This window comes from Enhydra lutris, unplaced genomic scaffold (genome assembly GCF_002288905.1).
Source record: "Enhydra lutris kenyoni isolate GAN:26980312 unplaced genomic scaffold, ASM228890v2 scaffoldscaffold37, whole genome shotgun sequence".
Taxonomy (NCBI): Eukaryota; Metazoa; Chordata; class Mammalia; order Carnivora; family Mustelidae; genus Enhydra; species Enhydra lutris.
This window is the reverse complement of record NW_019154121.1, coordinates 21,056,315-21,068,706: the sequence shown is the minus strand read 5'-3', so window position 1 is coordinate 21,068,706 and position 12,392 is coordinate 21,056,315. Positions and strand designations below refer to the sequence as shown.

The 12,392-nt window shown below is 49.9% G+C and overlaps 1 protein-coding gene across 1 annotated transcript in view; it reads right to left on the bottom strand.

Annotated features, from left to right (window-relative positions):
• LOC111154485 (teneurin transmembrane protein 4) overlaps positions 1–12,392 on the bottom strand; it is a 373,890-nt gene that overhangs the window by 201,651 nt on the left and 159,847 nt on the right. The window contains exons 4-5 of the mRNA XM_022514097.1: positions 11,132–11,230; positions 9,701–9,936 (exon numbers count right to left, since the gene is read on the bottom strand). Coding sequence (XP_022369805.1) covers positions 9,701–9,936; positions 11,132–11,230 — 335 coding nt within the window. The remainder of the gene's footprint in view (positions 1–9,700; positions 9,937–11,131; positions 11,231–12,392) is intronic.

Sequence of the window (12,392 nt, the reverse complement as noted above, 5' to 3'; positions counted from 1 at the left end):
TGCTATTTCACAGCAATTAGTCTAGAATAAAGACAAGGATGTTGGGGGGGGGGGGACAAACCCTTTCCAAGGATGCTACAAATCTGTAACTCTTGTAAGATGGACTCCTTGCCCATGATCCCGGGTTGAAGGTACAGATGGAGGACCCTGGATGCAGGGCAGGGGCTACTTCTGCCCACCAGGCCAGGGCTGAGAGCCCTGGGAGAGTGAGAGTTGTGCCATCTCTGCAGGAGCTGCTGTTGTTATGAAACAGGATTATGCTAGTCAACTCAGTTCTTTTCTGAGACAACATTTCCCAACTCGGGACTGCCTGGCCCCTAAAATCCAATACATCTTTTTTGCCGGGGTAAGGGGAAGATTTCACTAACCAGGAAGAACCTGGTACCTGACTGGTAAATAGCATCCCTCCAACAGCCAGCCTCCTGTCGACATCCCCAGGGAGGAAGCCAGGAACAGATGAGGGCCAGGGCCAGGCGTGCGCCCCACACGGACTCTGGTGCTCCCTGCTCAGCTGCCGGTAGCCATTTTCCACCTCACAAGCTCTCCCTGCCTCTAGGCCTTCCCTCACTGTTCCCTGCATATACATACGCCCCTAGGCTTATCTTTTTCTTTCCCTCCACTCCAAGCCTTGTAACAGTGGTTAGGCTCTGACCCAGACACCTTCCCCCTGCTTTCTCTCCTTCAACAGACTTTTGCTGAACACATGCTACATCACATTGACCCTGTACAACAAATGGCGGCTGTAGCAGTGAGCAAAACAGAAATAGTTTCTGCCCTCATGAAGCTTATGCTCTAACAGTGGGGCAGGCACAAGCCGATCCATGACACAATGGTCAGCTGCGCTTGTGGGGAGCACCATGAGTGCTCTCAGCACATAACTGGGGTCCTGGCTTGGGGTGGGGGTTCAAGAACTTTGCTGAGGAAGGAACATGTGAGCTCAGCTCTTCAAAAGGAACTGACAGAAAGAAAGGGGGTGGAAATCCCTCCAGAAATGAAGACTCTTGTAGCTTATCTGCATCTCAGAACCACCTGTAACCTCCCTTACCTCATCCCCAAACCAGCTTACCCAAGGTCAGGCACAAAGCCCCGCACGGAAACTACCCTTCTGAGCCCCTAGGAGCCCCTAGGAGTGAGGAACAAGAACTTTAACCTGTGCACCCCTTGTGACCCGGAAATCCTGCTTTTGGAACAAAATAATTGAAAGAACAACAAACAGAGAAGGAGGCACAAAGACATGCAAGGAAGCACTATTTAAAATTGCAAACAGTTGGAAACAGTAGGAATACGATGATATAGTAACGGCACAAATATGATGGAGCTCTTCGACTTGACAAGAATGAGGACTGCGTAAATACTTAGAAACGTGTGCAGGAAAAAAGTGGTCCACAAAAATGGCAGAAGGACATCAACCTGAGAGTTCCTTCTGGCTCACGGAGGCCTTTCACTGCTATCCTTCAAGAAGATCAAGTACCACACAGGAAGCCCTAGAAAGTGTCCGCAGTTTGCCCCACTCTCTTAAATTCTGTATTCCATCTTACAGTTTTCTCAACCTTTCAATATCTTAGAGTTTGATTCTGAATCCAGTAAGTAAATCACTTCTTTACTACGTCTCGGAAAAACAGTACCTAAAACTACCCAATGGGGAACAGGTGTTTGCCAGAGGCTGCAAAAGGGACATAAGGGAACCCTTTGGGGTGTGGGAAATGGTCTGTGTTTGACTATGGTGGGGGTCACGCAAGTCTACACATCTGTCAGAATTCATCGAATGGTACACCTCAAAAGTGTTAATTTTCTGGGTGTAAATTTTATCTCAGTAAATCTGATTTTATCTCAGTAAATCTGATTTTGAACATAAGCAGGCAGGGCCCGGTGGCTGAGTGAGGTTTGGGCTCTTGAGCTCCTAGGAGTATGGTTGGAGCCCTGAATATTGCTCGCGAGCGGAAATAGGAAATGTGGGGAGACTGATGTCATCTACTTGCCTTCAGACCTGCTCTCCTTCTCCACCCTGCTCCGTGCCTGGGAGGCTGAGCTACACGGTCTGGATCAATGGGCTTTGCCGAGCCCTAGGTGCTGTCTGGTTTTACCAGTGGGAGGAGATCGGCGGGGTAGTGGGGGAGGTGGGAAGAGAGCAAGGTCTGCAAAGTTGGAAAATTTTTTCATGCCACGTGGAAATATGTCAAATGCCTTTATCACTTCGGCTAGTCTTTTGCTTGCTTGTTTATTCCTGTTTTACAGACGAGGAAAGTCATCTTGAGGAGGCCGAGTCCTTGCCCACGTGGTACAGCAAAGTCATGGCAGAAGGTCAATCCGGACAAGGTCCACTAGGCTTGTAGAGTCTGGGCACCTACCCTTGCTCCTCCCACAGCAGACACAAGCAGACCCCACTCCATGCGGGCAGCAGTCTTGTTAGAAAAGCCTTCTCCCACAGAGCCCAAATTGGCCTTCCCATGTTCTTCACCCTGAGGGCCTGCTTCTGGCCCCACCAGCACCATGAAGCACGTCAGCCCCTTCCTCTGCACAGCGGCACTTTAGGCCATGGCAGCCAGCCATGCCAGGCTCCTCAAGTCCTCCTTTTGGGGCATTGGAGGATATCTGTCTGGGCTCTGTTATAAAGAGAACAATCTATATATATCTTGCTATTAGCAATTCCCACTGAGCAGCATGACGGAATCAATCTTGGAGAGAAAAGCTTTAATACAGGATCCTGTATCTTTATCACTTTTTCCTCCCCCTAAAAGATCAAGTTCAATCATCTCCATTCCCCATTCTTTGGGCTATAAAGCTAAATCTATGGCTTCTACCCAAAGGGCCTGATGGGAAGTCGAAGAGAAAGGAGAGAAAATGAACCCTATTTCTCACTAACAACACCCAGGCACCCAGTGCAACAGGCGTGTGCTTCTGAAGCAGACGGCACCTGGGAGGCCAACGCACGTGCTGAACCAGAGGCGGGGGATGGGGGGCTAAGGGGGTACGGTCACCCTAGCTTCTAGTTCTAATCTTTTCTCTGCTCATTTCATGTCCCTTTCACCCACACCTGAACCTCCGGACATGCAACGCCCATTTCTGTTATCATGCTTTCACCTATGTCGTTCTTCTGCCCAGAAGACCCTTGACCTATTTTACCACCTTGCCAGAGGGTGGAGACCTGGGAGGGAGCCCACACTCAACGGTCTGGCCCGCCTCCATCAACACCAGCCAGCTAAGCTCCAGAACGGGGTGACCCAGGCTCTTCCAGACCAAGAACCGTGAGACTGCAGGAAGTGGCAGTCTCTGATAGCTGCCTTATGTAAGGCAATTCAACTGAGTGACGTTCTCACTAAAACTCTCACCACTTCAACCAGAGGTCCTGATTTTTTTCTTTCTCCCAATCCAAAGCCAGCTGCTGGGGGAGGTGAAAATGCGACGTACTTAAAAAAAAAAAAAAAAAAAAAAATCCCTCATCGCTGTTGAGCAAGTTGTAGCAGTAGCTACGCAGAGGCCGGGCAGCCAGGTCTGCGACTTCACCCTTCGTGTCCTGGTTCGGTTTCCTCCAGGCAGCATCTGTGGCCTGGCAGGGGCCTGATGGGATCACACTCCCACCACATCCTGGGCTGAGGTGACTGTGGTCCAAGGAAGGCCAGCAAATCCTCCCAAGGCCACCAGCACGTGACCCTTCCTATGTTGCATGCCTTGTGTGTTTTTGGAGTTAGCTCATTTACCCTGCACCACAGCCTCATGAAGGAAGCCCTATGACTCCCCCATCATGCAGATGAGGAGGCCAGGGCTCCACACAGCTGGCAAGAGGCAGAGCTTCCGGCTGCGTCCAGTCCTCTCTTTCCATCAGAACAGCCTGCTGCCCCCGAGGAATCACGGGGAATGGTTCCCCTTTCCTACAGGGGACAGGACCTAAGAAGGAGATACCATCCCAGGGTTATCTCTGGTCTCCCTTTCAGTGGAAAGCGAGGCCTGCTCTTTGTATCTTTAGTAAGCCCTTTTCGTCTCCTATTCCAAAGGCCTCTCTGGCAAGACTGGTGCTTGGAGGGTCCTTGAGACGTGAATCCTCAGCTCTTTGGCGGTGCTCAGGGTCTGCTTTTCATGTGGGGACCCAGAACGCCAGGGAGCCTGTCAGTTTTAGCTGCATAGAGGCAACTGTCAGGGAAGCAAGAATCAACTTTTGTCCTAGTTAAAAACATGATGTGAGGCCCTTTTTGGTAATGATTCTTCATGTGGCTGCTTCCCTGGAACAGCAAGACATCCCTACAAATGTTTTCTGACAGGTCCCCCTGGTTCTTCTGTCAGCTGCCCTTGTGGCGAACATAGGCTGGCAAGCCTGGAGGCACCGCACTGAGACAAGGCTGGTCCAAGTTCTCAGCCAAGACATACAAATTCTCTTCTGGATGTGATGCTAACTGTACTAATAATACTATCAATTATAATAATAATCATATATAATTTTTACTGAGTGCTAATAGTACTAGGCAGTAGCCTAGCTATTTCATGCAAATTATCTTTTTTTTTTTGAGGATTTATATATTTATTCATTTGAGAGGGAGAGTGAGGGAAGGGGCAAAGGGAGAGGGAGAGAAACTCAAGCAGACTCCACGCTCAGCATGGAGCCCGACATGGGGCTTGATCTCATGACCCTGAGATCAGACCTGGGCCAAAACCAAGAGTTAGACACTTAACCAACTGAGCCACCCAGGCACCCTTATGCAAAATATCTTACTGGAATTTTGCAACGACCCTGTGAAGTAGCTGCTATTATTGCCCTTATTTTTCAGGTGGTTAAACTGAGGCTCATAGAGGTTAAATAGACGAGCCTGAAGTAAGTAGCAGGGCTGAGGTTTGAAAGCAGGCAGCCCGATTTCAGAACCCATGCTCTCAACCACACTGCTACAAATTCCTCCTGTGTAAAATGGGGTAATCATTCCAGCCACGCCCACTATAGGAACCTGAATGGAAACTGAGCTTAGAGAAGTTAAGCAACTTGCCCGAATTTATACTGTTTTCATCAAGTGATGAAGCTAGGCATGAGCAGGACCTTTGGATTCTACACCATCTGTTCAAACCCTGAAGCTACATCATAGTGGCTGAGAGTGTGGCCTTTAAAATCCTAAGTCCTTTGCTGGTTTTGTGACCCTGGCTAGTTGTTAACTTCTATGAGCTTTAGTTTCCCCTGCTAGAAAATACAGAAAATAAAATCTACTCACAGAATTGTTGTGCATGTTCAGAGAGATGACATAATGGGCTTGGACCAATACCAAGCACTCAGCAAAAACTCAAAATACCAACTACTGCAATGGCAAAGTCGGCACATACAGTTTAAGATCGTTAACTTGAAAGAAAAAAATTGAGTGCCAAGGGCTGGGGAGACCACAGTCCTGCCATTTACCAGGTGAGGGAGGTGGTTTACTCTAGCTCACTGGGTCTCAGTGTCCTCCTCTGTAAACTGGGGAGAAGAATTCAAGGATCCTTGGAGGTTTCAACGAGAAAACACAGGCAAAGTGCTGGAACAGGAGGTACGTGTGGGCAGTACACAATCCAAGCTGAGGGCTCTCATTATCAATGACAAAAGTGGCCCCTGTTATCTTTATGACACTACACTATACTGCCTTTTGTGGTGAAAATATTTTAAAAACAATTAGCTGCTATAAAATAAAGCATCATTGCTGGGGCCGTACAGTTTCATGGTTCAAACTTTTAACTAATCTTCCCTCCGTATCACGCTCTCTATTTTGTTCTATAAACAGACTTATTGTCTTTAGAAAAGAGATGGCAGAGTATTCAAATACTCAAAGACCTTCATGGGAAGAATGGGCCAGTAAAGCAAGGCACTCATGGTCAACAGATACCTCTCTGAACAGGTGTCCTTTGAAGACAAAAATATACATCTTATCTCTGATGGGATGCCCCAGGATTCTTAAGGGTCATTCCAAGATTACCTCCCGCCAAACTAGAGTAGCCAAGTAACACCCCTGGGAGGGAGGAAGGCCCAGAGGCCTTGCCCCAGGCCCTGCAGCCCTTGTGGGTGGCAAGTGTTAGCTGTGATTTCTCTCTCTTTCTATGAAAGTAACTGCAGATATCTCTGCAAATGAACAGGAGCTTTCGAACTAAAACCAAATGTCAAATGGATCTGTCAGGGTTCCCTTCACATATGGCAGCCCTGAGCAGAGAGCAGAGAAAGAACAATTCTTTCTCTCCCTGTTTTCGCCTCCCTTGGTGCTGCTGAAGTGATATAATTCTTATCTGCAGCATGATAGGATGTAGAAAATAATTACAAATGAAAAGGTTATTCATAATTTTTAAATGAGTTAATTAGTAAACCCAGTCAGACTCACTCATTACAGTAATTAATAATTGATTATACTTGAAATTAAACACAATTTTTCATCAAAAATCTAATTAAATATCTGTGCTTGTGCCTGTTGATTAGATCAGTTGGTCTGCTGGAAAAGTCTTTGTTAAGGATATTTGTGCTCGGCTGAGACAATTAATTTGATATTTAATAAGTGATAGTTCCTTCCAAGTTAGTCATCACAGCCTGTGATATGGCCACGCAACAAGACACCCGTCCCTTGCCCCCAGCAACTGGAGGAGACCGAGCCCCAGGCTGCCACCCCAGCCCTGAGGACAGGTGAGGCTGGGCCTCGCACCTGTGATGGGTTCACCCGCATTGGCTTACTCCAGCCTCACACACATCCTGTTAACATAATGGCTTGTGCCTATTTTCCAGATTAGGAACTCAAGGCTCAGAAAGAGAAGCGAGTTGCCCAAGGGCGAACAGCGGCTAGGTGGCACAGCTGGGAATGGAATCCAGGGCAGTCAGAGGCTGGTTATAAGTTCTGAGTCTTCAGGGAACCAAGGGAACACCCCAGTCTTGCCCGTCTACCTGGTCCTTGGATATGCAATCTATCCAGACTTTATGTTTCTGCAGAGAGAGGGTTTTATCAGAAGGATGTGTTTATTCTGAGCAAGGACAACTATCAGTGGACTGACCACTTGTAACAGGAGACACAGATTTTCCTAAATTGACCTACCACCCGTCCTCTCCACCTACATGTACTACAACCATCCCAGCTGAGGCCCTTGGCTTCTCCTGACCTGTTTATTGCAATAGGGCTTATCCTTCTTTCCCCTACACTTCCCTTTCTAAAATAAAAGTCTGACAATATCCTGCCACTGCTTAAAACCCTCCAATGGCTCCCCACTAGGAAGGTTTGTAACTTGGCCTCCAAGGTGATCCTCCCGATCTGACCAAACCCTCTGTCATTAGCTCTGGCGCCCTTCAAATGCTTCCAACACAGAAAATGGCCTTACCACCGCACTGTCCTCGCTCAAGTCTGAAACTTCCCTTGAGATCTGCTCTCTGCAAGTTTACTGCTGGTTGACTCTGACTGCCTCCATCATCACCCTTCCCAGCGAGCCTCCCCTAGTGCTCTTGGCGTTGGGTATTCCCACAGCCCCCGAGTGGCCTCAGTTCACTGATAACAAACCTGTCTCCTCCGGTAAGCTACGGACAACTCAAGGGCAGGGCCTGTATCTTTAGCCCTGACATTTAGCACAGAGCCTAGCCCAAAGCAGGTACCCCATATGGTTTGCTGAATGAAAAACAAACTTCAAAAAATCATGGATTAAAACACTGTCAGTGTTGGAAGGAAAATTAAAGGACATCCAATGAAAAATCCCAGTCAGCCCCTGAAACTTATCCTTGCTGTGTGGTCATTGAGCTCTGTTTGTACCCTTCCTACAACAGGGAGCTCACCTCCTCCCAGCAGATCCTATCTAAATTTAGACTGCCGAAGACTGACCCCCATATTCTTATTATGTGGGAGAAGCAGCAGCTCATGGGGTGTAAAACAGAAGAGAGTTTATGGACTCATACAAAGATGTATTCTTTCTTCCTGACCAGGCTATGCGGCAGAAACCGAAGACTTTGGGGCAAGCTGATGTCTTTAGGTAGCCAACGACTTGACTCTTGATGAACAATGACACTGCTTGTTCTGAAGTCTACTCATTTAGGAAACATGTCAGTCAAAGACAAGAGTTGTGCTAGCGGTTAGCTAGGACCCAGCACTGGTGCCGGGAAGAAACTTTCATGCTGGTTGATGGTGCTGGGACGTTCACAGCCCTCACCTGTAACCCGGTTACCTCTCACTGTGCCTGGGTGGCCTCTGGTCTCCCCCAGTCTGGCTATTCCTTTTACCCACTGACCCATAGTAGGGATGGCAAATGGCTGGTACGTCATTGATAATTCTCCACGCTGGTGCCGACGACAGACAGTACTAATCAAACACAGAAACCCTTTCCCCCTGAGCCTAAATATAGCCTCAGTGTTCTTCCTAACACAGCTTTCTAGGCAGCAACAGCTAACCAATCACATAAAAGAGAAGAAACGTATGCCAACGTGGCCCTGAAGCCATGAAATTCTCCCCATCAATCTTCACAAGGGGAAAAGAGACCTGGCATATCAAAGAAAGCTTATTATGGCTCGAGACACATAAGGAGACCTCCCTGTTTGAGGGACTATCATCTTCCTGATTACTTATTTCTATAAAATTCAAGAATCTAGAACGCTCCTTCCACGCTCAAATCCCTTCTCCTAAACAAGGACGGGGGGCATGTTTCCTTCATCATTCCCAGTGACAGCATGTCCTACCTCACCACAATGCCCTTTTTCATCCACAGTGCCTCTGCCTATCACAGAGTCCCTTTCCACGGTGGACGGCACTCTGTTTCCCCTGCCCCATGCGAGTTACTTCTGTTTCTGGTTACTGGGTTTTTCACTGGAAAAGTCCCCCTTGCTTCCGGAATTATCTCAGAATTCCTCAGCATGAGATCAAGGCGTCCTCAAGCTGGCATGACCTGCCTTAAACTTAAGAATGACAGAATCTGAAGTCTGGAAAGGACGGAGGTTTAAGCCAACCCCTTCAGATGCCTTTACTAACAGGCTGATGTACACAGAGGCAGCTGACTCCACACATGCCTGCAGATCTCTTTAGAGGACCGTCTTCCCTGGGAGCAGGCCAAAGGCAGTGGCTGGAATGAGGAAGGAGACCAGGCTGTATGGGAAATTCATCAAAAGAGCACCCAGTGGATGGCCTCCTGCAGCAGCAAAGCAGGGGCCAGCGAAGTTTCCTCCATCTCGAAGGTGGTCTGGGGGCAGGCAGGCAGGCCCAGTCAGAGCTGCTGGGGGTCTCCAAGCACCCCGCAGCCAGCGCTCACTGCTCACTGGGACCCGCTGCTCCTCAGCTGGGCTCCTAACCAGGGTTCCACTCTGCGCCCTGGTGTCCACAGTCCCCCCAGACCACCTCGCCAGACCCTCTCCTTCAGACATGCCTTCCTGATTGAGGTCGGCAGAGTCCAATCCAACCCCAAGGGACCCTGTGTCCTTCCTGCTCCTCACCACAGTTTCGTGGCACCAGCAGGAGAGGCCTGCCAGCCTCTCCAACATGTCATTTGTGGTGACTCCCATCCCCGACACTCACAGTCCAAAGGCCAGTCAGTGAGTGCCAGGCCTCACGCAAGGCATCCAACATGTGATAGAGCAGCTTCCAAGAGGCCTTCCTGGCTTACGTGCAGAGAGGAGAAGAGGGTCCCAGGGAGCTGGCTGTGACAGGTTGGGGGCGGAGGCCAGTGCCACAGGGCTGCAGGGCTCACCACATGGGGCTGTCAGGCCAGATCAAGGGGAACAAAGGGAAGCTGGGGTGAGGGAGGCGCTTACCCACGAAGTAGGCCAGCAGGATGACCAGCGTGGCTGAGATGACGATGGCACTCAGGGCCGCACACTTCCAGTTACAGTACTTGGAGGGCTTCTTGAGGTTGAAGGCCGGCCGGGCGAAGGTGCTGCGGGGCAGGGGCCGGGGCGGCGGGGAGTACACCGTACTGGATGTCAGAGGGTACCCAGGCGACGTGGTGCAGAAGAGTGGCGAGGTGCCTCCCGGCTTGAAGAGAAAATGCCTGGGGATGGAGAGAAGCCAGGGGCCATCAGGGTCTGCAGACTCGCAGGGACCCAGAGCCACCTGGAGGACAGAGGCAGTGGTAGAAGCATGCGGAGGAGCCTGGACAGAGTCGCCACGGAGAAGACGGGAGGGACGGAGAGGAGTAGAATCACGCACTGACCACACAACAGGGCACGCGAACACACGCTTCCACAGAACACGGATGGGACAGCCCTACCCATGGGAATCCAGCCCCCTCCCCAACCGGGCTGAGGCAAGATGTGTTCCCAACCCCACAGAAGGCTGGGTGTGGAGACCCCTTTCTTGGGAAGGGATGGGGCTGAGATGTTGTTTCTTGGGTCTTATATGAGCTGTTCTCTAAAATTATTGGTAGACTTGGAAAGCATCTAAAATCATGTTCTGTGCCCTGGAGATAATGGAACTTAAATTTTTCTTCTTCCTCCCATACCTACTTTGCCAGTGTACCTCGGTGGAGGCATGAAATACCATTATTTTTGAAGGGTGTTTAGGGACTGGGAACCCAGAAACCACCGTTAGGTTCATGTCACGGTTGAGTCCCCTCTTGGCTGTGGTACAACCAAGGGCAGCAAAGGCTTTCAGAAGCCAGATGCTGCCTTCCAAACCCCTGGAAAAAGCTGTGCGGGAGGAGAGAAGGGCAAGTGCATCCTACAGCCTAGCTCCAGTCTTTAGGGCAGCGTGGCATGGTCCAAGCACATGGTTGTGGCCAAACTAGGTCAGGAAATCCTCCAGATTTGCCTTTAACCATGGCCATGGGAGAATTTGTACACAGCCTGGGAAATGGGGTGCACAGGCTGCACTGCTTCCCCCTGAAATCTTAGAGCAATCTTGCACCTTGCTGGGGATGCAAGATGCCTCAGGCCACAGAACAGCTACTCAGGGCTACATAAAAATGTGCTACACAAAAATCGCTACGAGATGGCTTTCAGAATGGCAGAGGCAGCCAATGAGATGCTGGGAGCTGCATATTAACAATGCTGCTGTTAATATGCTGAAGACAGGGAATTCCAAAGATAAACTCTTCCAAGCTAAACATGGACTTGGGTTTGGGCATGCACCATGGCATCATCACCTCCCGTAGGAGATCTCAGGGAAAGGTCTCAGGGTCTGCATGCAGGTGCCAGAGCCAGAGGGAGAGCATGCAGAGAGAGGAAGACCATGGGGATGTCACCTACCCGTCACTGTAAGCCCCATCATGGCGGGAGGCGCTGAGAATGTCCATCTCAATGAGGTTGTCCTGCAATGTCCCTAGGAATGGCTGCTTGCCTAGGTTTCTACGCACACATGGAGACATGAATGAAGCAATGAGTCATGCATCGATGAAGGGGGAGAGTAGAGAAACACACAAAGTAGCTGTCTGGTGCAGCTGTGCGTGAGATCAGCGGACACGGCTGCCAGGCGATGGGTCTCTGTGCAAGCCACATGTGCAAGGGGTCTGCCTGGAGCAGGGCATCCAGAGGGAGCATTCTATATACGAACCTGAACGTCTGACGGTTGTGGCCATCCAGTCACAGCTGTCCCTGATCAAGACTGGTTATGTCTCAGGCACTGAGCTAGGCACGGTACAGCCATTCATTTCAAATCTTCAAAATAGGCTATGCAAGGAAGGCGTGTCCCCATTTTACAGACGAGGAAACTGAGATGTGGAGAGGTGACAGGATTTGCCAAGGTCACCAACTAGCGAGACTGAATGCAGGAATCCACACTCAGGTTTATCTGTTTCCAAAGCCCTTACTTTCTCTGCTTGAGATAGTCTACATCTGTTTAAACAACAACTGAGATGCTTTGCGAATCCAAAGGGGGAAAAAATGACAAGAATTCGGGGCGATTTTCTTCTCAAGCAGTGGTTCTCAGTTTCAAGTAGGCATCAGAATCATCTAAAGAGCTATGCCTTGCAGAGAACCACCTCCAGAGATTCAGAGTCAGGAGGTGGTTGGGGGGGCTGGAAATCTGCATTTCTCACAAGCCCCCCCAGCTTGATGCTGGTGATATTTAGAGGGTCAAGGTCCTTCCGCAGAGACCTCAGTGACAACTGATTGGTGAGGACGGCACCCCTCAGAAGACAGGGGAGGGGGCTTCGGTCTCCCCAAGTACGCCAGGGGCAGTGCAGCATTTTGCGACATTGCTGTTTCTAACACAGAAGGAGGAGACGCACACCTGCCCCCTCTGCTCTCAGCCACGTATGCCGAGTGGCATCACTCACACTTGGGTGCACTGGATCCCATTTTCTGGTAGTTTCAAGCGCTGCTCCCCCCTCAACTGAAGACCGTCTAGGGCATCGTGTTAAACAAGCTGGTGGGGGCTCCAGCCTGCTGTGTCCACCTCAAAGAAGGGCTCACCGCAGAGAGCTAACTTTTGAGTCCGGCCCTGCAAGGGACCTTCCTGCCGACACTGACCAGCTCTTGAGGGCCAGAGAACCCAAATTCAGGTCCCATT